We start from the raw sequence: 19493 nt of genomic DNA, 5'->3' as shown, positions 1-19493 counted from the left end.
CTCTAGAAAGCCAAAGAGGCATATATTTACATGTTTTCTGCCACTTGTCTTATAACTGGCAGTAGCGAAATAGGGTGGAAATTTCCCAGATAGGCGGGGTCGAGGATGAGTTTCTTCAAAATGGGTTTAACCATCGCATGCTTCCAGGGCCGAGGCACAGTCCCCGTGTCCAAACACAAGCTAATCATTTTGAGCAGAAAGGGGAAGATAATTCCCTGCTCAAGAGCAATAATCCTAAGGGTGCCGGGTCAATGGGGATCATGATTTAATGTTATTAGAAAGAGCAGTAAGCTCCTCCAATGAAAGGGGGGGATTGGACCAGGATAGAAGGACAATTGAGGGGGGTGGAATGATCGCTTCTACTGACTTTTTAAAGGATTTATAAATATCCAAAATGCTTGAGGTAAAGAAGAAGGCCAACAGATTACATCTATCAATTGAGGGTTCAGATAAAGGAGCATTGGAAGAAGAATGTAGGAACAATTTAGTTACTTTGAACATTTCTCTAGGGAGATTACAGGCCTCATTGATCCTGGTTTCAAAGTAGGACACCTGAGCAAGACAGATTTCCGAGTGGTAGAACCTAGCTTTCTCCCGATATATAATTTTCTTAGATTCCACATAATCCTTCCTCCAATCTCTCTCTGCATGGTAAGCTAGTTCAGTCCTGGTTGTTTTTCTTTTAATTCAGGCATTTCAGTCCTGTTTTATAATGGAATAAGCAATACTACAAGTCCCAGAATTGAAAGACGAAAGAAAAACCAGGACTGGGGAAGCACACCATGAATGGACCTGAGAAACTTGATAGGGTTGAAGGTTGTATGCATTTATTCAAACATGCACTGGTATTAAACTTACTGTGCAAGTTATGTGTTTGCCAATAACGCTATGTAAAATATTCATTATATACAAACAAGGACGCTTTATTTTCCTGTTTCTCTCTCTTGCTTTTCCTCATTGCCTTTTCTGTCATTCACTCTCTTATCTTTCTCACGTTTTGATGTTGTTTTTCCTCTTGTAGTTTTCTATTTCAATCCCTGCCATTGTTTCCATTCACTTTCCCTCCTATCTATTTCATTATTTGATTGTATTTCCTCCTGCAAATATTTTCCTTGTTTTCACTTTCTTTACATTAATTTAACTTTCCTTTATTTTAACTTTTATTCTTTGCATTAATCGCGCTTTCCTGCCTGTTTCTACTCGTGCAGGAATGACCAGCTGCAGTATTAGGCATCTGTCAGGTAATTTATAGCCTGAGGTGAGTTTGTTATGCCATTAAATCGTGTATTCCCGAACTCAGCCCGAGCTGACATCTGTCGTGACCGCCTGTGGGTTCTGCCTGATCCTGCCCGAACAGAGTTATTCTCCGAAATCAGGCGAAGAGCAGGGTCCGGGAATAAAGCGTTATCAAATATTACATCCACTACACCGTGACCGGCATAGAGACGGCTCAAGGCGCCGAGGGTCCTTCTCAGAAGCGTATCGGGAGGTGCGGCTGAGGGGAGGGTGGAGTCAGACCAGGAAGTAGTAAACGACTATATCTGCCTGACTGCCTGAGAGCCCAGCTGCTCCAACTGTAGAAGAGGGCTTTGTTTACAGCTTCCCGGAGATCTTCTGGAGAGCGAGTGACCGAACAGCAAACACCATGGCGGAACACCCAAAGAAGCAGCGCGCGGAAGGTAAGGGCGACGCGAATCCTCATAGGCTCTCACGATTTTATCATTGTCCCGCCCCTCCTCCCCCGTTCTTTCGATCATCCTGAGTATAGTACGTCTTGGAACTGCGCTCTCGGTTTAATTCGGTAGGGAAGTGCGTCCATTCTTGCTTTACTTGGAGACCAACAGCCTGGTATTCGTTGGCGCGCTTACTGTGCACTTCACTGCGTTCACGAGCATATCATGTGAAATCAAAAGTACGACATTCCATCTTCCAGACATCAAAGCAGCCAAGAGTATCTGGAAAGGGAGGTGAAGCGTTATACTCACTGGCCAGGGTCACACAATATTGTCAAGAAGTGACGCTGGGATTGCCTTTGCCCCGGTAGGCTACGACAGAGCTTGCAGGCTGCCTTTGGGTGAAGGGCACGTTTGAACATGTTTTTCAAGTTTGTTTTCCCTCCAGTCATACTTTGAGAAAACTTCCTTACTCCAATCGCACTCACTGTACACCAGTCAGATGAGCCAGATACTGCATGCCCATACTGAAATGCACACACCACTGTCTGACATCCACTTACGTTTGAAATTATATCCCACTTGTACTGTTTTCATTACCTGCACTTGATAGATTATAAAATGTAGCAGCATATTTATTTCATTAATATGTTTTATTATACAGTGCTGGCGGCTTAATGGCGCTATAACAACTATTTTCCAGCGAAGTAATTATCATTGTATCAACGTTGGATGAAATCTTATGACCATCTGGAATTTTGTATGCTGTTTTGTCTCTGGCGTGTATAGCACACAGTCTGTCATTATTAACCTGAAGAGGTGGGCGAGCCAACATATTAGAATGCAAAAGAGACACAGATGATGGACGGAATGCAGAGCAAATCTAACATTTACCCTATTCAATAGATCTGGGTTAAATCTATTGTTCTTTTGCTCACCATGCCACCCCAGTTTAGACTCAGTCATATGCAAATCAGTCTTGACTGTGTGGCTCATGGGAATTTTCCAGCCCGAACTGCCAAGCCAGGTCCTCTCTGGACTGGAAACAAGCATTCTGGGAGGGGCATCACCCCTCATCAGCCAGGCTATCTTGAATCCAGTGGCACAGTGAGCCCAGAAACCACATCTTGGGCATACCCGGCGCTCTTAGGTCATCAGCCAGGCTAGCTTGAATCCAGTGGCACAGTGAGCCCGGGACCCACGTCTGGGTAGGCGCACTTAGGGCGAGAAAACAAAAGACGCACAGATGGACGGAATGCAGAGAAAATCAAATATTCACCCCCCCGTCAATAGATCTGGGTTAAATCCAATGTTCTTTCGCTCACCATGCCACCCCAGTTTAGACCTAGCCATATGCAAATCAGCATAGCTGCCAAGGTTTCAGATTGCTATGTGTGACATCTTCATAATTTCTGTATAATTATGTGTGACATTGCAACGACTATGAGTGACACTTTCTTGCGAGCAAAATCAAGCAATGAGGATGAGGGAAACATAAATAGCAGAAATCCCACCCCTTCCCCCTCCTTTGGAATTCATATGGGCTTATTTTAAAACACTGAAAAGTGTGGTGTCATTACACATTCAATTTGGTGTCTTATTAATGTTTAATACAGGCAGAGGAATTTATTTGAATTGCACTGCTATGAGTATGTTTTTTTTGTACGATCAGAGCTGGAGTTAGAGATTTAAAAATACTTCAGTTGCTAAAGCTTGCTTTTATTTCCTCTGCAACTGTTATCAGAGGGTTAGCCTTTCAAAGACCCTCTCAATCACGAACGCCGTTCACCAAAAGGTGGTATCCTCCATTTGTGCCGATTACTGGTAACGTTGTAAATTAACATCATGCCAGAAGTCATAAATTATCAGACCTGAACATCTGGGAGCCCACAGACTTGAATGTAAAAGGGAGGCTCTGGGTTACACTCGGGCAGATGATTGCCAAGCGCAACATAGCACAACTCTGGGGGGCTGCGACACCACCAACAGTGAAGGGATGGAGGGAGGACATGGATTGGTGTATGGCAAGAGAGGAAACAATATACGTTGCCCGTGGATGCCCCAGGAAATGGATAGCAATCTGGACTAAGTGGAAGGTATACCGGGGAGGAGTGTGCAAACCCCCCCATTGTTCCCTCCCTTGACGAACACTTGACGATCTGACACCAATTGTATGTGATATTGTTGCAACTTTTGATAACATGAGATGAAACACCAATGCTTGTAACAACACTGTTCCCCGCAATATGCAATTGATTATCTGTATTACATGACCTTTTTGATGTTTAATAAACAGAATATATAAAAAAAAAAAAATTATCAGACCTGAGCAGCTAACAAGTGGTCTCTTCTTTCAGCACAGCACTAGAGGCAGTCAGATCTTTTGAGATCCTGCCTCAGCAGAGATGACTGTAAGAGCTGGTCTGCTCTCCCAGTGGTCGCCATGAGGACAGGCAGCAAACTGGCCACACACGGGAAGTAGCATTTCACTGCTGTCTGGCCGAGGGGTGAAGTATTATGGTAAAAACTAAGGTGTACTCACGGAGGAGTCACTGCCAGTCAACACTACGTACTCAGTACTCGCGGAGGCGGGATCACTGTCTGCACTCATTCACCTGAAACGCACTGACTTTACATTCTCAAATTTATATGTACTCACAGATAATCTGTGCATCGACCTCTTCACACCTGAGATTATAAGGCAAACGTGCACTCACACTCTTGCCATCGCTGCACATGTGAGATTACAAAGAAACCTGCAGTTAACCCACTCTGTAGCTAGAATGTGCACCCGCACATCTGGCAAAACGTGTACCACAATACACACACAGGATTATCTCTAAATGTGGACTCGCATACCTGTGAGCCTGCACTTTCACAAGTCGTCACCACAGCAGACACTAGCACGCAACCCCAGGGCATTTCATTTGGGCAAGGTTGCCTCAGGCTGAGGTACGCACGTAATGTCACAGGCTGCAGCCTCGACTCGAGCAAGGGCAGAACTTCAGGCCAGGAGTAACTGACCGGCAGGCAGCTGATAGCACGCTGCTGCTAAAAAGCAAATTAGTAGAGGATTAATAATACCCAGCTCACATTGTCTACAAAGTGACACTAGCGAGGCAAACTATTTTGTTAACGGGCCGGCTACTGCCTCCTCTGAATCCTTTCTTCTGCAATGTTGCACTGCACTCCCTAGGCAAACTGCATCATCATGGACCGTGCGCTGCCCCCATCTGGGCACGATCAGCATCAGCGGCCTCCAGCGGCCACCTCAGTCATGTCGGTGTGGGTTGGATCCGGCAGTCTCTGGGTCATCACTGATTTGAATTTACCGCCATGCGGCAGCGCGAACAGCACTGCCATGATTTGCCAGAGCCCTGCCAGCCAGCCTCCCACAATAACTGTAGCTGCCGGCAGCAGGACGTAACGTCCCACTGCACCTATGTCTGACTGTGTCACTCAACATGAGTCCGTAAATGATTGCCTCGCACTCCTGTGCAGGCAGCAGCCAGCGGCACTCAGACTCTCATACTGAGAGGACACCGCGCGAACCGACCGACACAGCAACTCCAGTTGAGTTCGACCCCGGCCCCGCCGCTTCTGACCAACCTCACTTGTGTTCCAGGACGTGAGGTCACATCCCCCCCCAACACAGCGCCACAGAGCCTGTAACGCAAGGACTCTGCTGAAGGCAGGCCCCGCCCGGGTCTCTGGGCAGCAGAGGGTATATTTGTAACATTGAAGCACGGCACTGAGAGATCTTTAACTCTTACTGAGCCAATGCTGGCAAGTGAAGTCTGCTGCGGCCCTGGCTGGGCGCATGGCACATAGGTGTCAGAGGCGCCGGCGCACGTGCTAGCATCTGGTGTAAGCAGCCACTTTCAGCGCTGTCAGCAGAGTGCGGTCAGTGGTAAAAATGCGTGACAATGCATTTCAGTGCGGTGATGTGGGAACACCACACTAAAATGCGTTAGCGTCATGCCTGATGCGTGATACTTGGCAGGCCTGAATCTGTCTTGACCCTGTGCCTCATGGGAACATATTAAAATGCAGCCGAGCCAAGGGGATCTAGGTTGGTTCTAAGAGACCGAGCAGAGTTATGTAAAAGTTTGTCATGCAAAATGATGCAACAAACATCATGTAATAATAATAAGGTAGTATCTTCGAAATTCAAAAAAGTGCATTTCATTAACATGCTAAGCGTTTCACCTTAGTACGTCTGATTGTATCACTTCATTGCAGGCATTCATTAAAATTAAAACTTTTTAAACACCAACGTATAAACATTCTTGACACCCCACCCCGATAATTACATTAGTGAAGTGTAACAGGCAGGTCAGTTGTCATGTGCTTCCTATCTGTGGCCTATATTCTTATTATATATGAAGCAACATCGTTTATTAAATCAAGCACAAGAGTTGTTTTTGTAGATGTCACATACGAATTCATGTATCTCAAGATATCCTCATAGACAGTTATGAAGATAAAGAAGGCATTGTGAAATAAACATTGGCCTAGGATAGCAAGCCAGAATTGATCGATCCCAGGTGATTTCACATTATGAAATTCAGCCACTAGATAGCTATCGCTTCCACTTTTTATTTTACATCAAACGTTAAAGTTTAACTTTCATTCTTGGCACAGAAGGTTAGAGCGTGGGCGGCCGTCAGAAGTCGCGTGAAATCTCTCCTCGTTTTGGGCTCCAGTGTCCAAGAGAACCCAGAGCTGGGTCAAAGCCAGGCACCTACTTTGAGCCTGCAATTTCTAACCCTCCTCTGTTAACTCGCAGACATTACCGACTGGATAACTTATTACCTTAGAACGGTCATTGTGAGGAATCAGTTTCTGCAATTGTATGATTTACCAGGCTTGCCAATATCTTTTTCCTCTTGTATTGGTTGTGTGATGATAATTTATTACAATATACACATACAGCAACCAAAAATGAGTGATCACATTTTAAAACGACAGTAGGTCTAGTTTTTAGGTCTCGACTGGACAGCATGTGTGCTGTCTCTTTGATACTCTTGTGTACAAAAAGGGGCTTGCAGCCCGCCCATTGCATACCGTTGGTTGACTGTATCGCCACTCTTCTTTGCTGCTTCGTCGTTGGCAAGCATGCACCAGTCATCATTTCCTTTTCTTTGCGCCGTGCATGGACCAAGCACAGATTGATCCATTTTAATTAGAGTGCATCCACTTTTCTGTATTGCTTCTCCCTGTCATCCTGCCCCGCCTGCACACATTAACACGCCGCACAATTCCACCCCTCACCATTCCACGCCGCACCTTTCCACACCTCACCAATCCACGCCTCACCAATCCACGCCTCACCAATCCACGCCTCACCATTCCACGCCTCACCATTCCACACGTCACAGTTTCACTCCATAAAATTCCACACCACACAATTCCACACCGCATGCACAGTTCCATTACACACCACAATTCCAAACGACACAATTCCACGTCTCACAATTGCATGCCATGCCACACAATTCCACTTCACGGCACATAATTCCGCCCCATTCCATGGCACATAATTACACTCCATTCAACATTCCGTTCCACTCCACATAATTGTTCTCTGTCACAGATCATTCTTTTACACTCCATGCCACTTAATTCCACTACATATAATTTCACTCCAGTCCATGCCACATTTTTCCACTCAACACAGTTCCATGCCACAGTATTCCATGCCACATCGTTTTACTACAATCCACATAATTTCATGACACACCACATAATTCCATGCCACATAATTTTAAACAATGGCACTCCATTGCTTCAAAAGTAAAGAAATAGACAATTCTTTACTTTTGAAGCAATCTCGGCACCCGACTTTAGCTTAAGATGTTTAAGCTAAAGCACGGGTGCTGCCATTACTACAGAGCAGTAATAAACAGAAACAAGCATTGGCATAGCCAATAGGTCTTGCTTTTGGGAACTTATAAGTATTTAGTTATGCAACTGTTGCATGGCTAAACACTTATAAGGTCCCAAAGGCGAGACCGCTTGTTATAGTCAGTGGAAGTGCTGAGTTCCTTGATTTTCACTGACTCTGCCCTGGAAACCTGCTACCTCATGGGGCATCAGGTCATACTGACAGTCCTCTACTGTAGTGCGGGTGTGGTAGCAGAACCCTGTACCCCAGTATTTAGGACTGTACCCCAATAACCATGTCACCCCAAAATCTTAAAAACATCACCATTTATCTCCGTAGGTTCCACTTCTAAATTGATCTTACGTGAAGAACACCCACCCAATGTCAGTTTAGCCGAGTAAGTCATAAAGACTATTCAATAATTTGAGGTTCTAGATCAGGAAAAAGTTAAAGGGTTTTATTACAAAAATCTAAAACAATTGAGCGATACAGAAAATTATGCCATGAAAGCTCAAAGGCAAAACTAAACAAAGCAGTAAAAAAATTGAAATCAGACAAAGTCTCAAATGGGCAACAAAATCAAACGAAATTGATCAGCATCTCCAGTAGAACGGGAACGTCTGCAAGGAAATTCTGTGTCGCCCCAAAATCTAATTCTTGCGTAGAAAATTAGTTAAAAGCATGGCATGATTCATGTAACATTTATTTTGACAAATACGAATACATCATGTCAATGGCATTATATGTTAGCACTGTCCCATTTTTTAAGACGGCAGGATGCTCACCTGTCATACAGTCTCCCAGAGCTATTTTGAATATAGCGTGCAGCATCTTCCAAAGTTATTCATGAACGGATGAAATTAACCCTCCCACAGAAACGCAGTGGAAGAAACCTTAATAGTTACACATTTTCTAGTGCACTAGGAGCTTCATTTAACTGGTATTTGTATTATTGTTAATCGGGAAAACACGTTACATCAGGTTTTGCAGAGCCCGTGGAGCGAGAGATACACACAGGAATCTGATGGGAGGTGGGGGGTGCATGACGTAAGACAGAGACGGAAACATCCATTTGAAATTATATGACATTTTTCTAAAATGTGGCATAACCAAAAGGTGACTTTATAATGACTTGCTTGTTAGACTCATGTTAGCAATGGCCCCCGGCAACATTCTTGCAGCTTCCTTGCATCTTTTTGTAACATATGCTCTCCCCTTTATGAGTGAGAGCCCAGGCCATACGTAAAGCTCTAGAGATGCGGCACATCACCAACAAGTGGAGTGTGTTGTCCAGTGTTACCAGAATGATAGACTGTGCCCAGGACAATGAAACGAAAAAAAAACAATTTACCAATTTAATCCGTTTCCTACTACAAAAGCATGTTAACTACAGGACAGATTAAGCTACATTATTAAACTTGGGAATACATCAACAACCACTTTGAAGGACTTTCCATTGTTACAGTTGTTGAAAAACTACAACTTAAAACTGGTTCCATCCGCTACAGATCTTTAAAGGGCCAAAGATTTTGCTAAATGAGTACACTAAACCCAAATCCTATGAAATGCTCCACCATTTTCTTTCGGCCAGCACCCTTTCTGAATAAGATACCTCAGAGGACACCGGAAGGCAGACAGTGGATGTCAGTAGGCCTGGGCACAATGGGCCCGTTTCACAAGGGCACTCTGACACAAAAGTCTAACTTTAGAACTTTTGGTATTGACAGAGGTCATTTACGAGTCGTATCTTTACGTCCACAGTCGTGCTGGAATCCCCGCACCCTGGCCGTACTCTCTGCACCCTGGCCGTACTCTCTGAACCCGGGCCATACTCTCCGTCTGGGCCAGTCATACCCTCCGGCACAGGCCGGATGAAGTGCAATCAATGGGCCGGAATACAATTTTTACAAAAAGAAACATTAGGAACGTGTGATAAATGGTAGAGGAGGTCATGAAAATCAGTTTGAGGCAGGGAAAAGGGTGTGGCCGAACACTACATCATATCCCAGAAAAGTTTGCTCCCTTGCATCAAAGTACATGCAGTCCATGATCTGTGCAAAGCCAGTGAGTCTGGTTCTCATGGTGTAAAGTATGCATACACAAGCATGCATAAATGCTGTGGTGGTGGTGGTGGTGATAGTAACAGCCGCGGTGGTAATGGTGGTAGTCAAAATGTAAGTGGCAATGCTGGTAATGGCAGTTGTGGTGTTAATGGTGGTGGACATAAAAAAAGCCTAGTTCAGTAAAAGAAATACAATACAAGGATTGACAAATTCAGTTGCGCTACCCGACCCTTTGGCTTTCCCATTGCTTTTTGATGATGCTGTTACGTAGCGGCAAAAAAAAAACCACTTGTTTGCTCATATGGAGTAGCATCAAACAAAATAAGGCTGCCGCTCTTTGATGACATGCGCATGCATCACCATGCAGTGCCATGTAATGCACAGGATGAGGTTGTCTATTTATTCTTTAACATTTTCTATTTCAATATGATGGGTGTTGGAAAACGAGGCAGCATCTGTGAGGCTTGCACAAATAACATGACTACATTTGTCATTCACTGGGAACCAAACACCCAATTGTAGCGCCTGACTCTCAGAGGATAGCGTTGCAGAGCAGTCTGAGGCTTACTCAAGGGAGGTGATGTGGGCTAGTAATCGCCATATGCAGGTGCACAAAAATGACACTCAATAATTGATTGTCCTGTCTGTACTTTGCTTTATAAAAGTAAGAGTACATTTATTAAACACACACACTACTCAATACCATGCACCAATTTACAAATGTACATAAGCTGTTGGAATTACTTTGTGACATTGCATCACATCTCCACCCCTCCCGCAGGGGGTGGGGGTCTAGTACCACCACTCCCATGTATGCACATCAACTTGCCCCCAATGCAGTTAGTTGAACATAACCTGGAGCGAGGGCCCTGCGCACTGGCACCATCCCAGTGGCGACCCACCCCATTACCTCAACAAGCATTAACAAGCATTTGCAATGCAATAGGTCTTGCATTGATGCGAGTTTGAGCTATTGACATTGTAAATATCAATGCCTTTTATTTAGGTTTTTAAAAAGAAAACAAAAATAAAAGGCATTATTATTTGCAAATGTCAATAGTTCAAACTCGCATCAATGCGAGAACTATGGCATTGCAATTGCTTGTTAACTTCTAGTCTTCAAGCCGGAAGTCAGGCGCTCTTGCCCAGCGCTGATATTTTTGCGGTGCCCAATTAAAGAAAAATTGAAACGGCAGCGACAACGAAGCCTAAATTGAACAGATCAGCACTAGATCAAAGAGCAATTTACCAAGCAGAAAAAAAACATTCAAAGCTGTGAGGCTTACTAGATGACAAAACTGGAATGTTGCAATTGATTTTGTCTAGTACAAATAACAAGAGCTCGACACCGCAGTTTCCAGCTCTGATGTATCCACTCCATTCCCGCTATTTTTGGCCTGGAATATAAGCCTCTTTAATTTTTTTCCCCAACAGCCGATTTTATTTGATGTTCAAACCTCTGTTATTGCTTCATTTGAAATATGGACGTGCACGCCAAGACTAACTGTCAAAACAGGAGCACGTCATACACACATATAATGTGACATCAGCGCATGCCTATGAAAATGAATAATGCAATAGCTGATTCCTTGTAATACAAATTTACATTCTTTATCATACGAATTGTCAAATATAAAACACCTGCACCAGAGGAATAAAACAAGTTATAAAACAATTGCTTGTGTTTTCGCTGAGGCTGCAGCTTAAGAACATATGCATTCTCACGAACATTGCAGTACAAAGTACACTTTCAGAATACATGTAAGAATATTGTGTATACTCTCCCAAATGTAATTCACATACTCACCAGAGAGGGCTGTCACGTTGGATAAACAGGCTCTGGCAGTTACCTCCAATCCTGTTGAACGTGCGCAGAACGGCTATGCATGATTGGGCAATGGACTGGCAGCATGTGCGTGCACTGCAAGCACACATGCTGCTTACGTAACTGCAGTGTACTGGGTCCCCGGCCCGTCAATCGAGTAGCGCGCGAAAGCGCTACCAATGACGGCCCTGGCAATTAAATTGGCCAGCCTCTGCAGTGCTCTTCTTCCAAAGCTGCGAAGACGCAGTCGATCTCTTCAGAGTCCCGTGTCGATGTGCACCGCAGAGATCGTGAAAATAAGTTAATGTGCCCTGCCTACTGTCGGAGTCATCCTGAACGGTGCATGCATGGGGCTTAAAGCGGGTGGTGCTTTTTGGTTAATTAATGAGCCATACATTTTTAAAGCCGCGATTTCAAGTTGGTCGGATGGGCCTTCTCCTTAAAATCCCACACTGTAGATAACGCCCACTCTGTTTTATTGCTTGGCTCGCAACTTGTTGTAAACAAGCTGTCTCCGTGGAGCCGACGGGGGGAAGGGAAAGTGAAAGTGCATGAGGTTGCTGAGAACGGAAGGGGACAGGCGATGTGCACATCGTGTGTGTGCACGTGCGTGTTCACGTGCGCGTACCCCGGCTCAAATCCGCCAAAAGCCTTGCGCATGCCCATCTCCTGTCCTACTTCCGAGGCAAGTCAGCAACAATAGATCTCGCTGGCAGACAGCAGCGCTTCGCGCTGCGTTCGCAGGCGAGACCTAAAAAGGGGTAACCCTGCCTTGGTGACACATGACCCTGACTGAGCATCTCCTACTGACAATAAAGTATGCACCTCTATATCTTAAGGGCTAGCAGTCTGGGGTCTTCACCTAAGCGCAGCAGCAAGAATCCATGTTTACGCACACTTTAGAATGACAGTACTCGTTACCTTAGTTGATCATTTGAATGCATTGCAATTACCGCCCCTAAAGGCATCACAGATGAAATCACGGGATTACGCATATACAGCCAGACACCCTAGCAGGACTGTCTGACAACATAACCCCACTTGGCTTATGACATCACCTTACACCAGCACATCGCATTAAACAAATGAACTTCAGTCCCTCTGAAAAAAATAACCATTAGTAAATGCATTTCGGTGCAGTTACACCACTTCACCTCCAGGGGATGCCCTTCTCCAGAGCAATACCAAAGGAAATGATGGACAGAGTGTTGAACATTGCAAGCACTCACCCCCAGTCAACTGATCTGGGTTTAATCCACCACCGTTCTTTAGCCCACTCTGCCACCCCAGTTCTGACATGGCAATATGCAAATCAGTCTGACCCTGTGCCTCATGGGAACAGTCCAGCCCGAACTGCCAAGCCATGTCTTCCCTGGACCGGAAACAAGCTTCCTAGGACCGGTTTCTGGCATTTCAGCCGTCTTCAGCCAGGCTTGCTTGAATCCAGTGGCAAAGTGAGCAAGGGACTCACATCTGAGCATACCCTGCCAACTTATGGCGAACAAAGCAATACCAAAGGAAATGATGGACGGAGTGTTGAACATTGCAAGCACTCCCCCCCCAGTCAACTGATCTGGGTTTAATCCACCACCGTTCTTTAGCCCACTCTGCCACCCCAGTTCTGACATGGCAATATGCAAATCAGTCTGACCCTGTGCCTCATGGGAACAGTCCAGCCCGAACTGCCAAGCCATGTCTTCCCTGGACCGGAAACAAGCTTCCTAGGACCGGTTTCTGGCATTTCAGCCGTCTTCAGCCAGGCTTGCTTGAATCCAGTGGCAAAGTGAGCAAGGGACTCACGTCTGAGCATACCCTGCCAACTTATGGCGAACAAAGCAATACCAAAGGAAATGATGGACGGAGTGTTGAACATTGCAAGCACTCACCCCCAGTCAACTGATCTGGGTTTAATCCACCACCGTTCTTTAGCCCACTCTGCCAACCCAGTTCTGACATGGCAATATGCAAATCAGTCTGACCCTGTGCCTCATGGGAACAGTCCAGCCCGAACTGCCAAGCCATGTCTTCCCTGGACCGGAAACAAGCTTCCTAGGACCGGTTTCTGGCATTTCAGCCGTCTTCAGCCAGGCTTGCTTGAATGGGGGTGAGTGCTTGCAATGTTCAACACTCCGTCCATCATTTCCTTTGGTTTTTGCGATGCCCTTCTCCAGACATCCCCAACTCAGCCCTTCACTCCATGATGCACTTCGTCGTACACCCTCAGCTGTAGAACATAAGTCCCAGCCCAGAAGGTGATAAATGCTGGCTGAGCCCTTGAGGGGTTATTATTTCAGATGCCCCAGGAAACTTATGGGGGGACTGTTCTCCTTTGTGCTGGGGGAGGCTGCAGTCCTCCTGCAGCCCCCAAGCACCTCGGGGAGTCCACACCCGGCCGCTCCTTTTTGTTTCTGGGGCCCGGTCCCACCCGGGCCCCTCGTGCCTCCTCGTCTTCATGTTCGGGGTCCCGGTCCCATCAAAGGTCGTGTACCTTCAGGGGGGCATATATCAGCCCCCAGGAGTCCGATCTCCTACATTTTCGTGTCCTCTTGCTCCTGGTGGCGCCCCCCAGCCACTGAGAGCACTCTCCTTCGCCCTCTGGGTCTCCAAGAGGGTGCCTTCTGCAGGGAACGGTCTTCACTGGCTCCCTGCGCAGAGGCCACTGCTCCTGCGCACCGGTCCTGGACTCTGCTTCTGGTGCTGTTAGGGTCCTGGGGGCAATCAGGGGGTCTCTCCTTCCAACTGCCCATTGCGCCAGGCTCCAGCACCTTCAGCCTCCGCCGACCACACCCCAGAGAGAGCTTCTCTTCCTGTGCAAGCACTTTTTAAAAGTTGAGTAGGGGGCTGGCAGGAAGTCCCTGTTGGTCCTATCAAACAGCGACACATCACTTTCCTGCCCCTGCTCCCTCCTTCTTGTCCAGCCTCTGGGTTTGTTCAAAATGGCGTTGTCCAGTGTCTCTGGCCACATGGCCTCTGAAACCCAACTCCTTCCCTCCTTGGTCCAGCCTGGTGCCTGGCACCCAGCGACAGCAGTTGATGGATTGGCCTGCAGCCCCACCCATCTTCTCTTCGTGGAGAGGAGGCCCTAGCTTGAGGAAGAAAGGTTATCAATCCATCCAGCTGAGGTCAGCCCTCAGCCTGGGTCTGGTCATGGCTGGCTCAGAGAAATATGACAGTTCTGGATGACCCAAAAGCAGTAGAAATATGACTTTGGACTCCGCAGAATACTTCTTTTCACATTTGCTACATTGGACTTAAGTGCGTGTCTGGAATCTGTAGGCCTAATTGAAGTTAATCTAGCCATGGGCCCCACACCCCCATAGGGGAATAATAAAGTGAAAATACAGTAAAACACACTGACTTTCCCTGGCATGTTTCTTCCATCCTGAGTTCACTGTGGGTGAGTCCCAACCTATGAGGCTCCCCCACAGTAAAAGCTCAACAATTAGGTGCTCAAACAGCGAAAAATCCGGGTGGCCCATAGTGTCAGAACCACCTTCTAACAATGGGCATTAAAAATTCTAAGAAAGAAAGGCTGATGGGGAATGGTGAGAGAAAGAACAGCTGAGTTGAATTGGAGGTGGAGCGGAGCAACATTGAATGTGCGTCTGCAGCGAGATGTAGCACACAGGGGAGACAGCAAGCAAACACATGCACTCCCAAAGAAGGATGAAATAAGAAAAAAGTAGTTCCTTGAATGTACAGTTGCACTCTCCTGACAGTAGGTTTCCTTTGCACATTGTGTTCCACTGAAGAAGTACCTATGGTGATTTTGGGGGAACTGCAGACCATGTACTCACAGTTAGGCAAGAAGTCGAAGTCCACATTGCAAGCACCTCTAGTTTTAAGACAGACCTGAAGAACACAATGTTATCTACCAAAGTCTTACGTGAAATAGCCCATACAATGATTGTTCTTACACGCGAGCTTTGTCTCAATGGAAGGATCATCCAGCAAAAATGCCCACAGTACAGCGGAGGGTTGCACACAAGAAGAGGAAGGACAGCCATTGAAAAAGAAGTATGCAAATGAGATTGGCAAGAAAGCCAACCATTGGTAAACAAATGGCTGACCCAAAGCCAATTGGCAAGTCTTCAACAACAGGCAGCTAAAAGCTATCAGTATGCAAGACCTTAAAAGGATTGTTGCCTGTTTACATTGCATGTATGAAATAAAGTATTAAATGATGTAAAGTTTTCCCTCATGCGTTACAATGCAAATACTCCATTAAAGGTGTATATTTCAAATAATTGGTATATATTTTAAAGAATTGGTAACAATATGGTTTGCAGGCAGCTGTGCTGTCAAGTTAGCACTAAAAATCATACGGGTAAGGTTTCTGCAAAAACAGCAGCTTCAGAAAATGTTGAAGTTGATATTTATTAGTTAAAATAATGAATAACTCAACAGTTAGAGCAACATAAAATAAATTACAGCACAGTTCCACATGTTATATTCTGGAGAGGCTTTTAATTTCATCCCCTTCCGTAATTTTATATCTCATGTATTCGATGATTAATAAACGGCCGCGTCCTGCCTTTAGCCACATGTAGGTTGCTCAGAACGGTTAGTGATGCTTTGGTGAAAACTGGGGCTTTAACCAAAAACTAGAAAAGCCCATCTCCTCAAAGGGGCACTTCATATCTCTTAACTATGGTCATTTTAATAAAAATGTGTATCCCTGTTAGTGCCAACTCTGCATCCTTATATATTGAAATTAAATTCTGGTCCACAATTTAACCCAAATGGCAAGTGACTTGTAGCAGGCATACATTGCCATCCTAATGCCCTTAACTAGAAATGCAGGGTGATGGCTGGTGCTTCGTTAGACAGGTTAAGCAGGCTTTTCAAAAAGCGGTTTTCAAATGTATACAAGGTATGTAGGTTCCTGTAGCCTCCCTTCTCCACTGGATACAAAATGCAGAAATTGTCTGGGCCCGTTATGCTCGCACGCCAGCTAATACAGATTACCAACTAAATCGCTTGCCAACTGCATAAGGACCTGTATGATTCAATTCATCCTGTAACTTCAGTTTCACTCCTTGTGTGTAGAACTATAGTTATGTATTTTCAAACATGGTCAATAATCATAACTTTTTTTTATAAGTTGAATATTAGCGTGTCTCCTGCCATTCTTGGAAAGAGACACTGTGTCATCCACATACAGGATCAGTGATGTTTTGCAGCTAATTTTATTTTTTGGGGGGGGGGGGCATCTAGGCTGAATAGTGGTCGTCAGTTACACTGTTGATAGAGAGACTGAGACTGAACTAGTAAGAGCCACAACACAGCCTTCAGAGAACAGAGAACAGCACTGTGTACAGCCTGTAGACCCAGTTGTGCAGATTCGGTAATCTTCCCCTGGACATAGGCTTGCCTGAAACTTGCACTCTCCAGACAGTAGGTTTCCTTTGCTCATTGTGCGCCACTGAAGAAGTAGCTATGATGATTTTGGGGGAACTGCAGACCATGTTCCCACATTTATGCAAGAAGGTGAAGTCCATATTGCGCACACCTCTAGTTTGAAGACAGACCGTAGAACAGAATGTTATCCAGCAGTCTTATGTGAAAGAGCCCATACAAGGTGTGCCGTAGAATGTGAGCTTTGTCTCATTCTTTACATCAACTAACAGGGCATTCACAGGTATACAGACTTTATCCCAACATGTTTGCCTAAACCTAATTCTTCCTTCAGGGGCCAAAAGAACAACCAACAAATCTAATGGGTGATGGTAAGATAGCTGCTTGAAATGCACTTGCCCATGGTAATGAAAAGGGCTTTGTAGGCAAAAATTCATTTCTTTATCTCTGTGCTAAAGGTGTAATTCATGCAAGTGTCAGCCATTTTGATTAAGGGTGTTGGTTTTGAGATGCAATTTCCCTCTTGGGCAGCAGTGAAATACATTTTATATCACTGTCAACCGGCAGGTGAAGAAATATTTGCAGACAATTGAAAAAAATGCCAATTGCAATCCTTTTTTACAGTAATAACAGTATGTGAGGTTGGTGAGACTAAGTGTATCCCAGTGAATGTTGATCTGACCGTGGGCCTAATGCAATGTTGAGTGGTAATGTAACATGTCTATATTCTGGGGACGAAAAAGCAGCTAGACACTACTCTGCAAAAGATGTAGTATAGCTGTGAAGCTTCTAATTGGTGAATGCTCCGAATTTAGCTCATCTTGAGGAAATCAGAGAATTTTCAATTGGCAGCAACCCTAATCAGACCACAGGAGTTTGTATAAAGCCAACAACTAACTTTGTTTATTGCTTGGAGCAAACTAGCTTCTTGCAATTGGTCCCAATAGTTATGTATAACCACCAGTTAGTGCAGTTCTTCAGAAATTCCTCTGTCACCCACCTGTCAGAAGGAACATGATATTACAATGTTTACAATTTCTCCCATACATTAAAGGCAATGCAAATGCACATTTCTGAAATGTGATGATAACTTTGCTCACAAATCCTTGTCTTCTCCAGCAGCTTGTCAATCTCAGGAATCTGAAGTTTCCATAATCAGTTAGACTGTTGTGTTTAGGTCCCCTTTCATTTATGTGTCTTCTTTTTGATAGAAAAATTGTCCATGTTTTACTTTCTGCAAGATGGAGACAGTGAAATACATTATTTTGCAGATCTACAGGTACAGAAGATATAAACTTGTGCAAAGCTGCTATTACACCCAGGTTTCCTAAGCTCTGTAAGCGCAGAAAATCTCTGCGAAGGAATTTTATGAAAAATTAATTCCCTGATGTGCCCTTACCTATAGTATTCGAAACCACTGTCAGGCAGTCGGTTGGGTTTGATTTCTCTTACTGGGACACCAGAGTAAGAAGGAAGGGGCTCGGCAACCTCTAGTGGTCTTTGTTTGAATGTTCTAGCTAATCTTACCTGACAGCAGTTAGGCCATATGTTGAGCGGGTGCCTTGTGATCCCTTCCTCATTCATGGTAGCGCTATTTGTGTTTTTGATCTTTTGACCATTTTCAGGACACCACTGCCTTTGTTTTTGAACAAACGTTTTACCAGAATTTGCTGTTAACGTAGTTGAGTTGTTTTTAGGAGTATACATTCACACCGAAAGACCAGCCATAAATGTCAGGGATCTGGAGATTAGGCAAAAGGTTTTAGCTTTAGATTGAAAATCTGTATGTTTTTGGTGCATATGAGGATGCATGGTTGCAATGTGCTGATCCCGTTGCATTGGTCATACTTATGTTTGTGCTTTCAGTTGGGTTTGCAGTCATGAGATTGCATATGGAACCGGCAGACTGACATGGGATCTGCTGCACCTTCTTTTCCACTGCCTCATTATTATTTTCATTAGAAGTTTCAGAAAAGATTGCCTGCGCTTTTTTGAAAGATGTAAATCTAAGGTTTTTGTGTCTCTGTCCCTTGGGGTGAAAGCATGGTTAATAGTGACCTGAATAGAATGAGCGGCCTCTAGCTACACTTGTTACTAGTCATTGGTATAAAGACCTGCACAGAAGATTGAAAAGGGGCTACTAGACCATCACAATCATCTGCTTCATTTGAAGGTGGCATATAATGCGACTTGGGTTGTGGAAATGGTTAGCAGTAGAAGGCCATTGATAGGAATTTATAAAGATCCTTACGTGTGAAATCAAATTTCTCATTAGCATGTATGGGTGGAGAGAGTCCCAGTTGTTTGGTTTCTTTGTTAACAAGGCCAAGGAGCCCATGGCAGTGTCCTGTACTATATATGATCGCAGTGCATTTTCCGTAAGATATTCATCACTACTCATGTCAATTTTGTATTTTTCTTTTCATTTCTTCAGCTTGGTGTTTGCAGTGCTTAATTTGAGCTGGTAGTTGAAGGTGGGGCCCACTGAAACTCATGCTTGGGGACCTGCACATATTTTTGTTCAATAGACTTTGATCCAGAGCAAGAGAGAGAAAAACATTAAAAGGAGAAAGTGGAGGAAGACAAAGCCAGAAAAATAGTGACTACGGTAGTAAGCAGGGATGAAGAACCCTTAGGAGCAAGATAAAGAGTCGAAGAGTGTATGGCGGTGAATGAAATTGGCTTGA

General features: G+C 44.8%; 1 protein-coding gene across 1 annotated transcript in view; it reads left to right on the top strand.

Annotated features, from left to right (window-relative positions):
* The first annotated feature begins 1361 nt into the window (after positions 1-1361).
* The window catches only part of LOC146862181 (caspase-6-like), a 126748-nt gene continuing 108616 nt past the window's right edge, over positions 1362-19493 (top strand). Inside the window, exon 1 of the mRNA XM_085641370.1 lies at positions 1362-1679. Within this exon, the coding sequence (XP_085497496.1) occupies positions 1646-1679 (34 nt within the window). The 5' untranslated portion in view covers positions 1362-1645. The remainder of the gene's footprint in view (positions 1680-19493) is intronic.

Source organism: Triturus cristatus, chromosome 2_2 (assembly GCF_964204655.1).
Source record: "Triturus cristatus chromosome 2_2, aTriCri1.1, whole genome shotgun sequence".
NCBI classification, from domain to species: domain Eukaryota; kingdom Metazoa; phylum Chordata; class Amphibia; order Caudata; family Salamandridae; genus Triturus; species Triturus cristatus.
The sequence above is the reverse complement of the archived record's forward strand: the minus strand, read 5'-3'. Positions and strand labels throughout refer to the sequence as shown.